General features: G+C 36.9%; 1 protein-coding gene across 1 annotated transcript; it reads left to right on the top strand.

Annotated features, from left to right (window-relative positions):
- Positions 1-2,340: 2,340 nt before the first annotated feature.
- LOC143636245 (protein SPIRRIG-like) lies at positions 2,341-20,314 on the top strand. The gene is made up of 19 exons (XM_077103889.1): positions 2,341-2,659; positions 3,591-3,660; positions 3,745-3,830; positions 4,222-4,357; positions 4,440-4,496; positions 4,588-4,752; positions 4,861-5,052; positions 5,169-5,234; positions 5,368-5,482; positions 6,998-8,064; positions 8,876-9,563; positions 9,652-9,754; positions 9,842-10,944; positions 11,037-12,645; positions 13,315-16,281; positions 16,866-17,159; positions 17,926-18,232; positions 18,606-18,752; positions 18,820-20,314. Exons 1-19 carry the CDS (start codon positions 2,481-2,483, stop codon positions 19,996-19,998), a joined length of 10,530 nt encoding a protein of 3,509 aa, XP_076960004.1. The 5' UTR covers positions 2,341-2,480; the 3' UTR covers positions 19,999-20,314.
- Positions 20,315-20,823: the final 509 nt, after the last annotated feature.

The raw sequence follows: 20,823 nt of genomic DNA, 5'->3' as shown, positions 1-20,823 counted from the left end.
AACCTTTATTAAAACACCTTTTATGAAGGTTTCATAACTTTTTTTTGGTTTGTTCCTTTTAAAACCAAATAAGTCTTAGCTTACAAGTAAACTCAAAGCTTCACCGCCCAAAAGGTGTGTTGTGTGCATGCGGCCCTTATTTTCCTGTTTTTTTTCTTTTTATTGAACATTATTAAAACTTTTATATATAACACAAACCAAGCTACATCTGGATAATAGGTAAGCGAGCAACAAGCTGCGCCGCTATTCCCTTTTGAATCGCAAAGCCTATTCTACTAAATATAAATCCTTGGTTCCTCGGGCTCTGCGAGTCACTGTGGACCACTTTCTGCACCCGCTCCAAGAAACGAACCGCCTCGGGAGCTAGGGATCCAAAAGTGTCGAAGGCAAATGGAATGAACACGTATTGATTCTCCAAACACGCTGTCTCATGCTTAGCAAATAGAATTAAACATCAACATTTTATTAATAACAAGAGACCAGCAAGTGACTGGTCACTACAAAACACCTGTGTAACACCAAAATTATACAACATTTATTTAAAATGAAAAAGTAAACCACTCCTTTGAATATAATCTGACCATTTTGTCCATGTTTTTAACCCAAAGGAACGCTAGCTTTTTCGTGCCTTCTTTTATGCTAGTGATCGACGCCCTTGTGCTATTGAAGGCTGTTTCATTTATCGCCTTCCATAGACACCGACGTGTTAAAATAACTGAATGGATGACTCGTATTTTGCCTTCATTCTCGTTTATATTGCGGCCATATAAGTTTAATTTACAAAACGATATGTAATTCAATACCATAGAAAAACACAGATAATTCATTGTTTTGCTAGGAAAAAAATCATTTAACCTAGTTATTTATACATATTAAATTGGTCTGTCATATAATTGTGGAGACATTGTTTCACATTAACAAAAGAGTCTACATGACATGCACGTCAACTAACAAATCACTTTACTATGTTAAATTAAATGTTGCACTAATATCTAACGCTTATAATTAGTTTCACGTATAAAAGTACTATAAACAAGTTTCAGAAACTTTTATATTCCAAATTAATCCGAGAGTTATTTTCATAAAATATAAAGGAAACTACATAAGTTTATGAAATATTATACTCTTCATTATTTGTAATATAAATACAATATAGTACAACAGTACAACTTTTTAACAATATACAGCTTGAGTATACTTTTCATTTTATTATATTAGACCAGGTATAATGAAACATAATAGGCTTCAATTTCCAGGTCACCAAAGGGTTTAGGGTGCTACGGGCGAATGCACTAGCACATTGGCAAACGTTAGAGGGAAGGAGATGTGTTAGCCAATAAAAACAAGCTACATTGTTTTGGGGCGCCACCCGTGGCCTTCTATTACACCCAATTTTAGATTAATAAAAACTGCACTTTAGTATCGAAGTAATTGTGAGGTAGAAGAAAATCAAAGTACCATCCCCTCTTTTTATTATTTTTTATTTATCTATTTGTTTATAATTTCTTTATTTTATTACAATTACCTTATTGCTTATTTTATTTTTTAAATTTCATCATGTCTATACGCGCATAGCTATAAAATCGATTACCACACGAGTGCTTGCTCCAGAATAGTATCATGACGAACATAACCAACTACAAGCGAACAAAATCCGTATTATCTAACCTACATCAATATTCATTTTATTTTGATTGATTCGAAAACATTTGTTAAACATTATTAACCTTTTAACATGGGTCAACATGAACGGGGTAAGATCCATGAAACCCAAATCAGATCTAACATAGTAATTTACAATAGGCTCGGTTCCCGTGTCCTAAAAATACCAATAAACGGGTATGGGTCGGGTCTCGCTGGTCTGACCCATTTGCTCCTTACATAAACCATATAAGATCCAACGAAATCCTAACCAATCAAACCTGGTTATTTACAATAGAGAGGGAGAATACCAGTTCATGGGTCTCAGTCAAAATACCACTTAAAAGTTTATATGAAATGCAAAGAAAGGGTGTAAAATTGTGAATGCGACATAATACAAGGACTGAAACATACCACCTCCTTTTGAAAAATATCAAGCAAAGCAAAGAACCAAGAAGATGAACAACAAAAAAAGCAAAAAGGTTTTATTAGTTTACCAGACAGTTCCTTCCTTTGTCAAACTTATTAAGTTTCAGAGAGAGAAAACAAACAAACAAACAAACAAACAATTAACTCACAGACCAAATCACGAGTTGCCGTCTAGCAACAACAATCACAATCAAGACCTAGGGCTCAGAATACAATACTTAAATCTCACTGCACACGTCACCACCAGCATTCTTCTTCTTCTTCTTCTTCTTCTTCTTCTTTGTTCAAATCGAAACCCTAACTCATTGACTCCGTCTGATCAGCAGCTGACTTCCTATTGAAAATCGGTTGACGGATCTGATTTTGCGGCAGTGGTTGGATGAGAGGTTAATAATAATAATCATAAAACAATGAAATGGGTATCATTGCTTAAGGACATCAAGGAGAAGGTTGGATTCACTGCTGCATCTCCATCGTCATCCGCCGCTCCATCACCCTTAAATAATAATAATAATAATAATAATAATAATAATGATATCAACAGTGCAGGATCGTCATCGCATAATTACTTCTCCTCTTCTACTCCAAGGTTAGGGTTTATTCATGCTTCCTCATCTTAATTAAGTTTACCGATTCAATTTGGACTGTTTTACTGGTTTTAGGGTTTAAGTTATTGAGATCTGAGAAGAAATTAGTTTATAAGTATCTGATTTAACTCAATTGATATGAAATTATGAGTAAATTGAACAGCCGGTCCTACTCTGTTACTACAATATTTTGATTATCATTGTATGTTTGTTGGATAAAATATGGGACAGAGGGGGATAAACTATAAGTTGATAAGATCCGTTGTTTATTTAGTTTTGCCGTTTTTGGATAGTTTACGCGACTCAATTATAGTTACTATGCTTCTTGTTTTAGATGTCTTAGTTACTCTTTTGTATAATAAGTGGTTACTTACGATAAATGTGGTCTTTTATATAATAAGATGAAACGTATAAAGTGAATTTTAATGTTTTTTTTATTCTCTCGATGTGTTTGGTTCTTGAGATCTAAATGTTAGATCGTAAATAATTATTATTTGGTAAGGTTTTTGTTTAGCTGAAATTGTCATAATTTTAGTTCTAATTTGTCAGTTAAATGACTTAATTTTAGTGTTAGAAGTTCTAAACGCGTTTTAGTCAGAGCACAAGATTTCCGATAACTAGATTAACTATTTAAATAAGAAACTGAAAAGAATCTTTGTGTCGACGTTTAAATGGAAAATTATTTGGTTGAGCTACCATAATCATAAGCATTTCTTTTTGGCGATGGTTATCATAGTATTTAACTATTTATTTGAAGAAACTATACTAAATTGAAGCCCTTAACCTTCCTGGAGTAACAAACATACACACACAGAAATGATGAACTTCTCTATCAAACAGCTTACCAGTTCTCACAATTACTGTTACCTTCATTTGATGTTCAATGTATATGTTAAAAAGGCCATGATTCACTTTTGTCACTACACATCTCAGAGACAGATATGAATTGGAATTGGACTTCAAGAGGCATTGGGAAGAGTTCCGATCGTCATCTTCAGAGGAGGTTTGTGCACACAATTTACCTTATAGTCAGTTAAAAATTGTTGGCAAATGTAGACATGCTTGATGATGGTATTTTACGATGCAGGAGAAAGAGAAGGCCTTGAATATGACCGTCGACATCTTTTGTAGATTTGTAAAGCAACATTCTAATGTATCACAATTGATTACCATGTATGAAAACAACTTCACCTTACTTTATCTATAGTATTTATAAACTGTTTTTTGTTCACACACACATTTGTTGTTATCCCGAAGTAGACCTTTTTTAACATTATTATTCAGCATTTCAGCTCATGTTACTTCACCTTTTAGTGTTTATATAGCTTAATAACGTCAATATGATATCTCAATGAAGTTATGAATGAAAAATCTCAGAGATTTGAAAGTTACTTTAGTTCTTGAAAAACATTTTTGTTTTGTTGATTTCTAATGAATTAAACTTTTTGAAATGCTATTCTTATTGCTTCGATTAAAACCTTTAATTATACTACACCATAGACTATTTGTCTGGAAGTATAAACATAGTTATTATTCTGATCTTACAAGTATTGTTGATTTACAGGTTAGTAGAGACGCACGTATTTTCTTTTGTCGTGGGTAGAGCATTTGTTACCGATATAGATAAGTTAAGATTAAGCAACAAATTACGATCATTGGAGATCCAAAGTTTAATAGGTTATTTTTCTGAGATAACAGAGGTTTGCCTTCAAAGCTCTCTTTATATTTTTGAAAGTTTCAATCTTTTCAATCTATAAGATTATTTTATCTGCATTTTTGCAGGATGGAATTCAGCCTGGTTCAAATCTCTTGCAGGCAGTTGAATATCTTGTATCCGGGGTACGTTTTCCCCCTATTTCTAGGCTAAATAATATTTAACTTGTCAAATGTAATATCTTATTAATATGATTTTATACAATGTTGTTTGCAGCCTATTGATAAACCATCTCTCCTTGATTCTGGGATCTTATGTTGTCTCGTTCATATTCTGAATGCACTTTTGGGCTCTGATGGAATATTTACAAATCAAAAAATTGCTTCCACTGAAGACGAGCCGGAAGTTATGGACAGCACAGGTCCGGATCGACGGCTTGAGGTATTCTATGTTTTTATGTCTTTATACTGTTATCCATTCATTTATATTTCACTTTATTTTATCATATAATTGAATAAGTATGTCTTACAAATGTTTTTATGTTTGAAGGTAGAGGGCAGTGTTGTGCATATTATGAAGGCATTGGCAAATCATCCTGCAGCTGCTCAGAGTTTAATTGAAGACAAATCACTTCAGTTACTGTTTGAAATGGTTGCCAATGGATCTTTAATTTTATTTTCAAGATATAAAGAAGGTCTAATACCCTTGCACAGTATTCAGCTTCATAGACATGCAATGCAGGTGATCATTGAATTATATCTTGAGACATTTAAGAGGAAACATGGTTGTTTTGTGATTTTTTCACCCTTTTTAAGTTAATTTTTAGTTTTATTTTTGTTTGCCATCTTATTGTGTAGATACTTGGTCTTTTGATGGCTAATGACAATGGAAGCACGGCCAAGTACATAAGGAAACATCAGCTGGTAATTGTCACATTTTATCCTGCTGAAGTATATTTGTTTTTCAACATTTCCTTATAAAGAACCTTTTGAGAGTATACACTCCTTTTCTGTTACACCAAGATGACTAATGTGATACAATCATTATTACATGCAGATGAAAGTGCTGCTAACTGCTGTGAAGGACTTTAAACTAGAAACTGGAGACCCTGCATATACAATAAGCATTGTGGACTTGTTGCTTGAATGCATAGAATTGTCATATAGACCTGGTCAGCTGCTTCCTTTATTCTCTTCTGGTTTAAAACACTGATTATTATTTAAGAACTATCAATGCTGAATATAACTTTTTTCTTGTAATTTTCAACTTATTGGCTTCTGCTAAAACAAACTGCATTTCAACTTATGCAATGATAAGCCCTTTTTTTTTAACTTGTGGAGGTGGAAATTGTCAACCTACTTAAATTAATGGGCAGATTTGGGTTATGTTCTATAAAATATAACAAATATTGCTTAAAGGAAAGGGGTCAAATCCGTTGAATGGGTCAAGCGTGACATGCTAATTAAATCATATTATTACTGGAAAAGTATAACTATGTAGTCTTACTTGGCACACGAGTTAAATATAAATAAATTTGGACAGAAGTGTTTTGGCTAAACCCACCTTGACTCTAGCCCTGCATTCTCGGGTTTAAAATATAAGGAAAAGAAATGATAAGACTAGATAGAGGAAGAAATGAAAAGAAATTATATACTTAAAATGCATTCTCGAGTTAAAAGAAAAGAAAAGAAAGTGTTAATTACATTCTTGAGTTAAATTGAAAGGAAAAGATAGAAAAAAATTGTAACTTTACAATTATGTCCTCATAGCAACATGGGGTAAATTAGTAATATGGTAACGGGCTATAAACTTTCCTTCACAATCAGACCATATTTGGCAGGAAAGTTTTGAAGGAAAAAAGCTCTAACTTTTCTTTCAATTCTCTTTCTTTTCTTTTAATGAAAACACTCAAGAATGAAAAAAGAAAAGTTTTCTTATCTTTTCTTTTCCAAACCTTTGAATAAAAAACTCAAGAATGCAGTGTAGGGGTGTGCATGAAACCGACTTAACAAACCCATGCTGAAATTACCGACATAACCAAAACCAACCCAAAACCAACGGTTTGGTTTTATGCTTTTTAAGAACTTGAATTTCTGGTTCAGTTTTGGTTTTGCATGTACTGAAAACCTAAAAACCAAACCAAGCCATAAAAGCCGAACCAGCTTTATAATGGAACCGATCTTGTAAGAACCGGAAATATCGACTTTTTTTTATTGAACTTATAGATTACAATTTTATTTTGGAGTGTTAAGTAATTAATACAAATTTATAAAATGTTGTTTCCAAATATTTTAGCCCCAGTTTCATCTTCAAGGCCCAAAAATTTCAGACTCAAATGGTAAAGCCAAAACCGAAACCAAACCCATTGTGATAACCAAAAATCGAAACAAATGAGCGGTTTTTAAATACTTCAAAAAACCGTGTGTTCAGATTAAGCCCAAAAGCGACCCATGTACTGTACACCCATACCTGACTCTACCTGTTTTGATCTGTACCAAAAAATTATTAAATATAACTGCTTACTCAACCTGCCGATCTTAAATGTTTGCTTTCAGATTACTGCATTTCATATTATTTATTGGTTTTATGGTTCTTGATTATCACAACTAGTTTAGGAATCAGATTTGTTTGTTTTTAATGTGTAAAGTTTTCTCACAATTCCTATTGAAAACAATATGATCTGTAGAGGCTGGTGACATCAGGCTGAGGGAGGACGTTCGTAATGCTCATGGGTACCAGTATCTTGTGCAATTTGCATTAGTACTTTCAAAAGGTCACAACTTTGAAACTACTGAGTCAGCAATGGATGGCACCTCATCACAAGATCTGTCACCCACGTTATCCAGATTGCTTGATATTCTAGTCAACTTATCTCAAACAGGTCCAACTGATTTCAGGCTGACCGGGTCAAAGGGTAATCGCAAAACCCGAACTTCATCTTCTGACCGCTTCCTGGATGACAACTGGGGAAAAGATAGTTACAAAGTCAAAGATATTGACGCCATCCAAGTTTTACAAGACATTTTTTTGAAAGCCGACAGCCGGGATCTGCAAGCAGAGTTGTTAAATAGAATGTTCAAGATTTTCTCGAGCCATTTAGAGAATTACATGCTGTGTCAGCAGTTAAGAACCGTGCCCTTATTGATATTGAATATGGGTGGTTTCCCATCCTCTTTGCAAGAGATCATTCTCAAGATTCTTGAATATGCAGTGACAGTTGTTAACTGCATACCCGAACAAGAATTACTTGCACTTTGCTGCTTATTACAACAACAAATAACATCTGAATTGAAGCACACGATTTTATCGTTCTTTATAAAGTTGTTATCATTCGATCAACAATACAAAAAGGTGTTACGGGAAGTTGGTGTGCTGGAAGTTTTATTAGATGATCTTAAGCAGCACAAGTTTCTATCGGGCCAAGAACAGGATGATAGTAATTATGGTGATGAGTTAGACAAACAGCCAAACTCCAGCAGCTTTAAGAAACATCTTGACAATAAAGATACTATTATTTCATCTCCAAAGTTATTGGATTCGAGTTCGGGAAAGTTTTCCCTTTTTGAAACCGAAGGCACGGTATCAGTTGCTTGGGATTGTTTGTTTTATTTGTTGAAGAAAGCAGACCAGAATCAAGTAACGTTTCGTTCTGCTAATGGTGTAAACACTGCTCTTCCTTTTTTGGTGTCTGATCTTCATCGTCCTGGTGTTCTTCGCGTGCTATCGTGTTTAATAATCGAAGATTCTTCACAGGTTTGCTAAGTTTTATGTTTTGACTTTTAAGCTTCTATGATCAAGATAATATTTTAATCTTTCATGAAATCGTGTTTATAACTAAACGTACTGTGCTTCAATGTCCACACTATTAATATTAAGGACGTAAAAGATAACCAAAATTGGCTCAGTGTAATATTCGTTTTTTTGTTTTGTGTGGAAACAAACCCTTACAACTTTTATTCGTTTTTTGATTAATACCCTTAACCTTTAAAAAAGCATTGTTGGTTGCATGGAAGAAATTTGGTGAAAGTTGTTTTACCTTTTTATCCGGTTGACTACTTTTAATCACAAAGTTCTTATCATTACAGTTAACTTTTTGGACAAATGAGCGAACACGAACAGTTAAACGAAGGGGATTTTCTTGTTTGTGTTTGTTTGTTAAGAAAATGAACGTGTTCATTTTCGTTTATGTTCGTTCGTTAGTAGTATAAACAAACGGTTCATAAACGTAAACGAACATAAACAAACATATATAACTGAACAAAGATGAATGGATATAATCATATAAACCAACATAACTAGATTAAATTGTAACGGGCCGAACAATTTAAATGAAAACATCATTGGACAAGCTTAAACAAGCATAAGCTAGCGAACATAAATGAACGTGAACAAAAACAAATGAACGTTCACAAACATGAATGAAGTATAGCTTATATGAAATTCAAACGTCTTCGCTTCACATGCTTTATATTATTTAAAACATGCTTATGTATGCATTCTGTAATTTTGTTTTTATATTTAATTCAAGTACCCAAATTGACCCACAATTTTATATTCCTTAAAGGTTCATTCTGAGGAACTGAGCATACTGGTTGATATTTCAAAGAGTGGAATGGTTACAAGTGCTTTAGGTTCTCAATACGACCTACAAAACGATGCCAAATGTGATGTTTTTGGAGCAATATGGCGTGCTCTTGGATCTAATACTTCTGCTCAAAGAGTATTTGGAGAAGCCACAGGGTTTTCTCTTCTGTTAACAACACTACATAGTTTCCAGAACGATAGATCACAGATTGAGCCGTCTTTTCTACCCATTTGCATGAAAGTTTTCACATACTTACTGCGTGTAACAACAGCCGGAGTGTGCAATAATGCTGTCAATAGGGAAAAACTTAACACAATTTTATCTTCACACACATTTTATGATCTTTTATCAGAGTCTGGTTTGATTTGTGTGGAGTGTGAAAGGCAGTTAATGCAGTTGTTCCTTGAACTTGCACTAGAGATAGTAATTCCGCCCTTTTCGACCCCTGATGCTAATGATGTTGGAAACTCGTCTTCTAGCTTTCCAATAATTACTCAATCAGGCCCCTTTGTTCCTGATAAGGAGAGAATATATAATGCTGGTGCACTTAGGGTTTTGATCCGTTCATTGTTACTTTTTACTCCAAAACTGCAGCTCGAGTTGCTGAAATTTATTGAAGAGCTTGCTTGTGCGGGCCCTTTTAATCAAGAAAACCTAACATCTGCTGGTAACTAACTTTCTTTACTTGTTTGTCCTGTTGAGTTGACTCATTCATAAGTTATTAGGTTGAATCTGACATTTGTTAATTTGTTCAGGTTGTGTAGAACTTCTTTTGGAGACAATATATCCCTTTCTTTCGGGCTCATCTTCTCTACTTTCCCATGCGTTAAAGATTGTTGAAGTACTTGGGGCTTACAGGTTAAAACCTTTTCATGTTGTGAAATTATATCTCAATTCTCAACTGTTCCATCTTTCCATGAAATAATACTATGTTTCTGGTTTCAGGTTATCACCGGCTGAACTTAGAATGATTATAAGATGTCTTCTACAAGTGAGACAGAGGAACACTGGTCATATTCTTGTTAACATGTTAGAAAAAATAGTTATCATGCAAGACACGGCTTTAGAAAAACTATCTTTAGCACCCTTTGTAGAAATGGATATGAGAAAAATCGGTCATGCGTCGATACACGTGTCATTAGGAGAGAGATCATGGCCTCCTGCTGCAGGATATTCATTCGTTTGCTGGTGTCAATATCGAAATTTCTTAAAATCCACCGTGAAAGACACAGAATCTTCCAAATCCGTGTTTTCTAGAAGAAATACAACAACCAGGCGCCCACAAGTTTTGCGGATTTTCTCGGTTGGTTCGACAGATGGCGGTGATACATTCTATGCAGAGCTTCGTCTTCAAGATGATGGAACTTTGACACTCGCAACCAGCAATTCATCATCTTTGACTTTTTCAGGGTTAGACTTGAATGAAGACCAATGGCATCATCTTGCAGTGGTTCATAGCAAACCGAATGCTTTAGCAGGATTATTCCAAGCGAGCGTCGCATATGTTTATCTTAACGGGAAGCTTAGACACACGGGACGGTTAGGATATCCTCCCTCGCCAGCTGGCAAGTCTCTTCAAGTAACCATTGGGACACCGGTAACTTATGCACGGGCCAGTGACATGTCGTGGACCCTACGGTCATGTTATCTGTTTGAAGAAGTGTTGACTCCAGGTTCTATATTTTTTATGTATATTCTTGGCCGAGGGTATAGAGGTCTTTTCCAAGACATGAATCTTTTGCAGTTTGTTCCAAACCAAGCTTGTCGTGGGAGTAGTATGGCCATTTTAGATTCTTTTGAAACGGATTTGGCTTTGACTTCTAATAGTCAAAGGGGTGAGAGTGGTTATAAGCAAGGAAACCCTAGGACAGATCGTAGCGGAATGGTTTGGGATTTTGAAAGATTAGGGAATCTTTCATTACAGTTGTCGGGAAGGAAACTTATATTTGCATTTGATGGAACCTCTACAGAAGCTTTTCCGGCTTCTGGAACTTTGTCAATGCTTAATTTGGTTGATCCATTGTCAGCTGCTGCTTCCCCCATTGGAGGTCTGTTATGAATTATATAATAATAATAACAATAACAATAATAATAATACCAGTAGACGTTCTAAAGTTTTTAAATGATACTTCTTTTCCAGGTATACCGCGCTTTGGACGTCTTCATGGTGATGTGTATGTATGTAAGCATTGTACAATTGGGGAAACCGTGCGTCCGATTGGTGGAATAGCTGTTGTTTTAGCCCTAATTGAAGTAGCAGAAACTCGTGAAATGCTACACATGGCATTAACACTGCTTGCATGTGCACTTAATCAAAATCCACAAAACATTAGAGACATGCAAGCATTTAGAGGCTATCACTTATTAGCTCTCTTTCTTCATTCAAGAATGTCGATGTTTGACATGCGTTCACTCGAGATATTTTTCCAAATTGCTGCTTGCGAGGCTTCGTTTCCTGAACCCAAAAGATTAGAAGAAGTTCATAACAGTATCTCACCTTCAGTGACTGTTAATGAAACCACCTTTGATGAGCTTAACTTAACCAAATCGCGTGACGAAGTTTCTTCAGATGGTTCACGTGATGACATGGATGATTTCTCTATGCAAAAAGACAGTTTTAGCCATATCTCAGAGCTTGATAACGACATACCTACCGAAACATCAAATTGCATTGTTCTTTCAAATGCTGATATGGTTGAGCATGTGTTATTAGACTGGACCGTTTGGGTAACAGCTGAAATTCCAATACAAATCACTCTTCTTGGGTTTCTAGAAAATCTTGTTTCAATGCATTGGTACCGGAATCATAATCTCACAATTTTGAGAAGAATTAACCTCGTACAACATCTGCTTGTAACACTTCAAAGAGGTGATGTTGAAGTACCTGTTTTAGAAAAGTTAGTTGTGCTTTTAGGTGTTATCTTGGAGGACGGCTTTGTCATTTCAGAACTCGAACACGTTGTTCGGTTTGTGATTATGACTTTTGACCCTCCGGATCTGACTTCACGTGGTCAAATAACGAGAGAGCCAATGGGGAAACATATTATTGTTAGAAACATGCTGCTTGAGATGCTAATCGATCTTTTAGTCACGATTACATCAGAAGATCTTCTTGAACAGTGGCATAAGATTGTTTCATCAAAATTAATTACTTATTTTCTTGATGAAGGTGTTCATCCCACAAGTATGAGATGGATCATGACTCTTCTTGGTGTTTGTCTTACATCATCTCCAACATTTGCTCTAAAATTTAAAACAAGTGGCGGGTATCTAGGATTAATGAGGGTGCTCCCGAGTTTCTATGATTCTCCCGATATATATTATGTTTTGTTTTGTTTAATATTCGGGAAGCCTGTGTATCCAAGATTACCCGAAGTCAGAATGTTGGATTTTCATGCTCTAATGCCGAATGATGGAGATAATGTGGAATTTAAGTTTCTAGAACTTTTGGACTCGGTAATTGCAATGGCGAAATCGACATTTGATAGGTTCTCTAAAGTAGATGGCGGGCTTGTGGCGGAGCTTGTGGATGGGAATACAGAAATGAGTGTGGATCTTCAGGGTGAGGCTTTGATGCACAAAACTTATGCTGCTCGTCTTATGGGTGGTGAGGCCTCGGCTCCGGCGGCTACAGCATCGGTTCTTAGGTTCATGGTTGACCTAGCCAAAATGTGTCCGCCTTTCCTTGCTGTTTGCAGACGAGCTGAGTTTATGGAGAGTTGTGTGGATCTTTATTTCTCGTGTGTCAGGTTTCAATTTCTTTTTCTCTCTCTGTTTTTTTTTTTATTTTAACTTGGTATGGTTATAAGTGCACAATGCACGGGTTGGACTGGTTGGGTAATCGGTTAATATGCGTTCTGGTCCAAACAAGTTATTTTATAGTGCAGGTCAAAACAGGTCGGGTTGGGTTGACTGACCAACTTTTATCCGGTCAGTTTTTGTGAAATATGATTACAAAATTTGTATCTTTTAAATGTTAATCTAATCTTCTTGATTTTTAAAAAGAGGCCCTAATCATTTGAAATAGAGGTGAGTTGAATAACTATCTACTTCTTAAAAAGTTATAACAGATAATTAATGGGTTAAATATGATTGCCGAAACAGTTTTATTACCGCGATAATATATTTTGAATCTTCAAATAAAATTATTAGGGGTTCTATGTGTTAAGAACACACCTTAGGCAACTTTCAACCGTTTTGACACATCTCCTTTTAAGCTATTTTAATTCTACCCACTTGAGATTAAAATTAACCCAAATCTGGTAACTTTTCACCTATAATAATATTTTAATCTGTTAAGAGGTAAACCATTTAATCTGTTATTAATAAGCTACAAAAAGGTTATAGGTTCATCCTCGATAGATTATGCTGTTCTTTAATTTGCTAATAATTTTAGCTTGTTCATCCTATGTTTTTAGGTCTTCACATGCAGTGATGATGGCGAAAGATCTGACAATAAAGACAGAAGACAAAAACATTAATGATGGTGATGATACTAGTAGTTCTCAGAACACGTTTTCTAGCTTGCCACACGAGCAAGAAGAGTCTGTTAAAACCTCCATAAGCCTCACAAGCTTCCCTCCTGTACAAGGAAGTGCAAGCTCTGAAGACATCTCTATTGCAACCGACAACATCGACACAAACAAATCCGAGACTAAAAAGTCAAGTGAAGAAGTTGACCAGCTATCTGACAGCAAACCGTTTAATTTCCATGATCTCAAAATCGCTCCAGTTAATGTTCACCAAACGAGTTCACAATCACTGGATTCTCCATCGTTAAGTATATACGATTCACCAGTTTTATCTGAGAGATCAAATTCGAATGTGTATTCTCGGTTTCCGTCGGTACCGTCTCCATCACAGGTTCTCGGTTTTCCATCTTGGCTTGGATCAGCTGCATCTCCTTCCATGGAATCTTCTGTATCTTTGACTGAATTCGAGTCAACTCCCGACCTGAACCCTTCATCCCAAATGCCAACTAATTCAGTTTCTACAGTTAACCCAAAACTGCTTCTTGATGTGGATGATTCTGGTTATGGCGGCGGTCCCTGTTTCGTAGCTGCAAACGCGATTCTTGACTTCATGGTGGAAGTTCTTGCTGACTTTGTAACCGAGCATATGAAGTCAACACCCATTATTGAAACCATTTTGGAAACCGTCCCTTTGTATGTGGACTCTGAATCTGTTCTGGTTTTCCAAGGTTTGTGTCTTACCCGACTCATGAACTTTCTAGAAAGACGGCTCTTGCGTGATGATGAAGAAGATGAGAAAAAACTAGACAAAACCCGATGGTCTGTGAATTTAGACGCGTTGTGTTATTTGATAGTAGATCGTGTTTATATGGGCGCGTTTCCCCAACCGGCTGCTGTACTGAAAACACTCGAGTTTTTGTTGTCTATGTTACAGCTGGCGAATAAAGACGGTAGAATCGAACAAGCACTGCCAGCTGGCAAAGGGATTTTGTCAATAGGAAGAGGAACAAAACAACTCGATTCTTATGCGCACTCGGTTTTCAAAAACATGAATCGTGTTACAATGTACTGTTTCCTTCCTTCCTTTTTGATAGCAGTTGGTGAAGATGAGTTTCTTTCACGATTAGGGTTACAAATCGAGCCAAAAAAGAGATTATTCACCAACGGGTCACAAGAAGATGGGGTGATTGACGTATGCACGGTTTTACAGTTATTGGTGGCGCATAGTAGAATAATATTTTGCCCGAGTAATCCCGATACTGAACTGACTTGCTGTCTTTGTATAAACATGATCTCGCTTTTACATGATCCGAGACCGAATGCGCGGAACTTAGCTGTGGACATTCTCAAACAACTTCTGGTGCACCGGCGGGCTGCACTTGAGGACCTGCTTGTTTCTAAACCGAACCAAGGTCCGGTTTTGGATGTTTTACACGGTGGGTTTGACCTTCTCACTGGACGATTGACCACATTTTTTGATTGGTTTAGCATACCTGAACAAATTGTTAATCGAACTTTGGAACAATGTGCTGCCATCATGTGGGTCCAGTTTGTTGCGGGGTCCGTTAAGTTTCCCGGAGTTCGAATTAAAGGTATGGACGGTCGTCGTAAACGAGAGATCTGTAGAAAATCTCGGGATTCAATGAGATTGGATCAAAGACATTGGGAGCAGGTTAATGAAAGGAGAATTGCATTAGAACTGGTTCGTGACGCAATGTCAACCGAACTACGAGTTGTTCGTCAAGATAAATATGGGTGGGTTCTTCACGCCGAGAGTGAATGGCAAACACATCTTCAACAACTTATGCACGAGCAAGGTATATTCTCACTGCCCAAATCGGGTTCACCCGACGAGCCTGAATGGCAACTTTGCCCGATTGAAGGCCCGTTTAGAATGCGTAAGAAGTTAGAGCGTTGCAAATTAAAAGTCGACCCGGTTCAACACATTTTAAGTGGGAAATTTGAAGCCGAAAAGGAGAAAACAGAAAACGAAGATACCCGTTCCGATGCCAATTCTGATTCTGGTCCCGATTTTGTTAATCTGTTGTTGAATGACGTGAAACAGGAATCGTTTGATGATGAAATGTATGATGAATCGATATTTAAAGATGCAGATGGTGTGAAAGTTTGGAATAATAATAACAATAAAAATATCGATAGGGACTTGGACGGTAGCATCAATGATGAAAGTCTTCATTCGGCTGCTGAATTCAGTATGAAGTCTAGCTCAGCAACCTCACCGTTCTCAGAAAGTATTCAAGAAAAGTCGGTTTTAAGTTCTCCAAAGAAGTCAACTTCAACAAGATTTGATGAAATTAGGGTCAATGAGGATAAACAAGATAAGGAATCGAGTAACAACGTGGAGTATTTAATCCGCCCTTATCTGATACCTTTTGAAAAAATAAAGTTCAAATACAATTGTGAACGAGTCGTGGGTCTCGATAAGCATGATGGAATATTCCTGATCGGTGAGATTTGTTTATATGTGATAGAGAATTTCTACATTGATGAATCAGGTTGCATTTGTGAGAAAGAATGTGAAGATGAGCTTTCGGTTATTGATCAAGCTCTTGGTGTAACAAAAGATTTCTCTCTGAGTACAGACTCACAATCAAAGATGACGTCAGCATGGGGTATGCCGGTAAAATCTCATAGTGGAGGGCGGGCTTGGGCCTACAATGGTGGTGCATGGGGAAAGGAAAAAGTGGCTAACAGTGGTAACATACCTCATTTATGGCGAATGTGGAAGCTTAATAGTGTTCATGAAATTTTGAAACGGGATTATCAGTTACGTCCTGTTGCGGTTGAGATATTTAGCATGGATGGATGCAATGATCTACTGGTTTTTCATAAAAAGGAGCGTGAGGAAGTTTTTAAGAATTTGTTGGCCATGAATCTTCCTAGAAATAGCATGTATGTTGTTTATCTCGCGTATAGTTAGTTTATATCTTTGTCTAGAGGTGGAAAAACATGCGGTTTGGGTAAGGGGTCAAAATGTTTTAGACTTTGATATGGGCCTTATCGGGTTGGGTTGACCTGAATCACTTTTCTGTTTAAAATCTTGATTTTTATACAACTACTAACTTGTCATTAAAAATCTAATTTTTTTGAATAAAATGATGAGTTTTTGTGAAATAAAGTTACAATTTCTTTCTCTTTCTGAGTTGACTCATTAAGAAGTTAAAGCAGCATCATTTCACTCTTAAAACTTTGGGTTTACATATTACACTATAATTAATTGAGGTTCATGTTGGTTACTTATTTGTGGAACCACCAGTTAATTGCAAATGTTATTTGTAGGATTTGTTAGGTACCCTAACATCTTAATAAAATGTGGCAAAATGGACGTGTTGGTAACATGTCAGCATGCAAAGTTTAAAGGCCTGTCAAAATGGTTCAACTAGGGTTGACCTACCAACACTATATTTTGTCCTTTTATTTGAAAAAAAATCATTAATGTATTAACTATTAATATCTTAATATATTCTCTTAAACAGGTTGGATACAACAATTTCTGGTTCAGTGAAACAAGAAAGCGCTTTTAAGATTATGGCCAAATCCTTCTCCAAGAGATGGCAAAATGGTGAAATTAGTAATTTCCAATATCTGATGCATCTCAACACACTTGCGGGTCGTGGGTACAGTGATCTTACACAATATCCAGTTTTCCCTTGGATTTTGGCGGATTATGAAAGTGAAAGTCTTGACTTAACGGATGAAAGATCTTTCCGGAAGCTTGACAAACCAATGGGATGTCAAACCGAGGAGGGAGAAGATGAGTTCAAGAAAAGGTCGGTTTTGATTTATCTAGAACCGTTTATTTACAAATGAGCCGGGTTATGCTTATCTCTAACAGGTCAAATAATGGGTAAAAATTCTATAAAATAGGCTTTTAAGCGTACTGAACGGACACGAATGCGACATGTTCGTGTTCGTTCGTTTAACTATAACCGAGCAACGCTCGAACACGAACAACTAAACAAACGAGGTTTTCTTGTTTGTTTTTGATTGTTAAGAAAAAGAACATGTTCGTGTTTGTTAATGCTCGTTTATCAATACTATAAAGTATAAACTCACGGTTCACGAATGTAAACGAACGGACATAACCGAGCGAACACCAATTAAAACTTTAAGTAAATTGAACATCAATCTATCCAGCCCAAAAGATTAATTAAACGTAACTAAACTGTATTGGGTAACATGACGACATCTTAATTTCATAAACTAGACTTCATTAAAATGGGCCTAAAAAATTTAGTGGATGTATTATTATGTATTAACAAATGTAATTGAGCAAACACAAATAGATATTCACGAACATTAATGAACAAATGAGGCATGTGTTTATGTCTGTTTGTTATTTAATAGACGAACTTAAATGAACTTACTGTCAGAATGGTTCACTTTAGTTCGTTTACAGGCCAATTATGAAACCTCCAAAATCACTATTCAGAAACTTAGTTAAACAAATATGATTTATCCTTTTTCTTATAGAAAAGTTGGAAACTTTGGAAATCGGGTTTGTTGTTTTAACTAATCTTTTCTGCTTTACGGCAGGTATGAAAGCTGGGACGATCCCGAGATACCCAAATTTCATTACGGTTCTCACTATTCTAGCGCGGGGATTGTTCTTTTCTATCTTTTAAGGTTGCCACCATTTAGTACAGAGAACCAAAAGCTGCAGGGTGGTCAGTTTGACCATGCTGACCGTCTTTTCAATAGTGCACGTGACACATGGTCAAGTGCTGCTGGAAGAGGCAACACATCAGATGTAAAAGAATTGATCCCAGAATTCTTTTATATGCCAGAATTTTTGGAAAACAGATTTGACCTTGATCTTGGAGAAAAACAATCAGGCGAAAAGGTCCGCTTGTATATTACTCTCGATCTCTTCTTTTTGTTAAACGGACGAACATGAACACGCCTCTTTCGTTCGTATATGTTTGTGAACATTCGTTTGCGTTCGTTTATTTATGCTCCCTTATGTTAGCTTGTTTACGTTTGTTTATATATTTTATTAATATATTTAGAAGCATTAAAATTTGGTTTAGTTTTATGAAAGTAAAATATCATCTTTACAAGTTAGTACAGTTTTATAAATTTTTAGGCTCAATTTGTATCATATTGATGCTCACGTTTACTTTTTAATTGGTGTTCGTTTGGATATGGTCGTTCATCTATGTTCAATTATGTTTCTTTGTTTACGTTTGTGAACCATTCGTTTATTTTTTTTCCAGGTTGGAGATGTCGGGTTGCCTCCTTGGGCCAAAGGTAGTGCACGAGAGTTCATCAGAAAACATAGAGAAGCTCTTGAATCCGATTATGTTTATGAGAATTTGCATCATTGGATCGACCTCATTTTCGGTTATAAACAGCGTGGCAAGGTGCGTGCTAATTTTTTTTTTAATAATAAATTGCAGTAATTGGTTTAACTAACTTTTGTTTCAACAGGCGGCTGAGGAAGCTGTAAATGTTTTCTACCATTACACATACGAGGGAAGTGTAGACATCGATGCAGTTACAGATCCTGCAATGAAAGCTTCAATTTTAGCCCAAATTAACCACTTTGGTCAAACACCAAAACAACTGTTTCAACGGGCCCACCCGAAGCGAAAGAGTAATAAAAAACCGCCAGTAAACCCACTCAAATACTCCAATTACCTCGTCCCACATGAGGTTCGCAAAAGCGCATCTTCAATCGCACAAATCCTTACCTTAAACGACAAGATTCTCATAGTTGGCCCCAACAATCTTTTGAAACCGCCAACGTACTCGACGTACGTTGCATGGGCTTTCCCGGACCGTAGTCTGAGATACATGAGTTATGATCAAGATAAGCTCGTTTTGACTCACGAAAATCTTCATGGTGGGAACCAGATCCAGTGTGCCAGCGCTAGCCATGATGGGCAGGTCCTGGTGACCGGTGCAGATGATGGTCTGGTCAGTGTGTGGCGGGTCGGTGGCTCAAGTGGGCCCCGTGCACCACGAACCCTACATTTGGAAAAATCTCTCTCGGCTCACACCGCTAAAGTCACGTGTCTTCATATATGCCAACCGTACATGGTTATAATAAGCGGTTCGGATGACTGCACCGTGGTTTTATGGGACCTTAGCTCGTTGGGGTTCATTAGACAGCTTCCTGTGTTCTCATCCCCGGTCTCGGCTATTTATATGAATGAGTTAACCGGTGAGATCGTGACGGCTGCAGGTATTATGCTCGCAGTTTGGAGTATAAACGGTGACTGTTTATCGGTTGTCAACACGTCCCAACTACCGTCTGATTTCATTGTGTCGGTGACCACGTGTATGTTTTCTGATTATTTGGAAAACAATTGGTATGTGTCCGGTCATCAAAGTGGTGCGGTTAAGGTTTGGCAAATGGTTCATAACTCTAGTGAAAGTGTCCAAACCACCCCAACCCAAACCCAGACGTTTGGGTTAGGTTTAGGTGGGCAGGTGCCCGAGTACACGCTGGTCCTACGAAAGGTGCTCCGGGGTCATAAACATCCGGTCACCGCCTTGCATCTCACAAGTGACTTGAAACAACTTTTGAGCGGTGACTCGGATGGCCATTTGATATCATGGACATTACCCGATGAAACATTGAGAAATTCTATTAGACGGGGGTGAGTCGGGTGACTATGATAATGTTATTGTCTGTGCCCTAACGGGTTTTGTGTTTGTCCTCCTAACACGAAACGGGCTGGCCTTAGAAGGACGGGACGTTTAACGTGATGGAGAGTGAAGTCATGGTACATGGGCTTTGCGGGAACATGGGGTTGTGGTTTTTTGTTTTATGAAATGATGAACTAGTGTACATAGAAGATGGATTTAGATGGATTTTGTATAGTTTTGTCTGTGGGAGGAGATGAGTTGGGAGTTTTAATTTGCCCCTATTTTGGGTCGGGGAATATAGTTGTGATGTGTTGTGTTTTATTTTGTTATTTATTTTGGGTCGGGGAATATAGTTGTGATGTGTTGTGTTTTATTTTATTTTACTTTCAACGACAACAATCGAATAACTGCTACTGCCGACGGATCACACGAGAGGAGGTGGAGGATGCACTTAGGAGGATGGGAAGGTCTAAGGCGGTTGGCCCAGACAACATACCCATCGAGGTGTGGAAGTGTCAGGGGAGGAAGGAGTCATGTGGTTAACTACTCTGTTCAATAGTATTCTCAAATCAGGTAAGATGCCAGACCAGTGGAGGAGCAGCGTTGTAGTTCCTATCTATAAGAACAAAGGAGACTCCCAATGTTGTGGTAACTACCGAGGAATCAAACTACTAAGTCATACTATGAAGCTATGGGAAAGAGTGATTGAGGTTAGACTTAGACGAGAAACTCAGGTTACGGTCAACCAATTTGGCTTCATGCCCGGGTGTTCCACCACAGAGGCAATACACCTTATAAGAAGATTAATGGAAAAGTATAAGGAGAAGAAGCGTGATCTAC

Source organism: Bidens hawaiensis, unplaced genomic scaffold, assembly GCF_021521415.1.
Source record: "Bidens hawaiensis isolate Kalapana, Puna unplaced genomic scaffold, B.hawaiensis_p1.1 tig00007840_1, whole genome shotgun sequence".
Lineage (NCBI taxonomy): Eukaryota > Viridiplantae > Streptophyta > Magnoliopsida > Asterales > Asteraceae > Bidens > Bidens hawaiensis.
This window is presented reverse-complemented; position numbering and strand designations above follow the sequence as displayed.

Excerpts from the sequence above, each read along its gene's own strand:
- LOC143636245 (XM_077103889.1), top strand. The coding sequence starts at position 2,481 with ATGAAATGGGTATCATTGCTTAAGGACATCAAGGAGAAGGTTGGATTC. Across the intron at positions 2,660-3,590 it reads TTCTCCTCTTCTACTCCAAG|AGACAGATATGAATTGGAAT; the intron begins GTTAGGGTTTAT and ends TACACATCTCAG. Across the intron at positions 17,160-17,925 it reads GAAGATGAGTTCAAGAAAAG|GTATGAAAGCTGGGACGATC; the intron begins GTCGGTTTTGAT and ends GCTTTACGGCAG.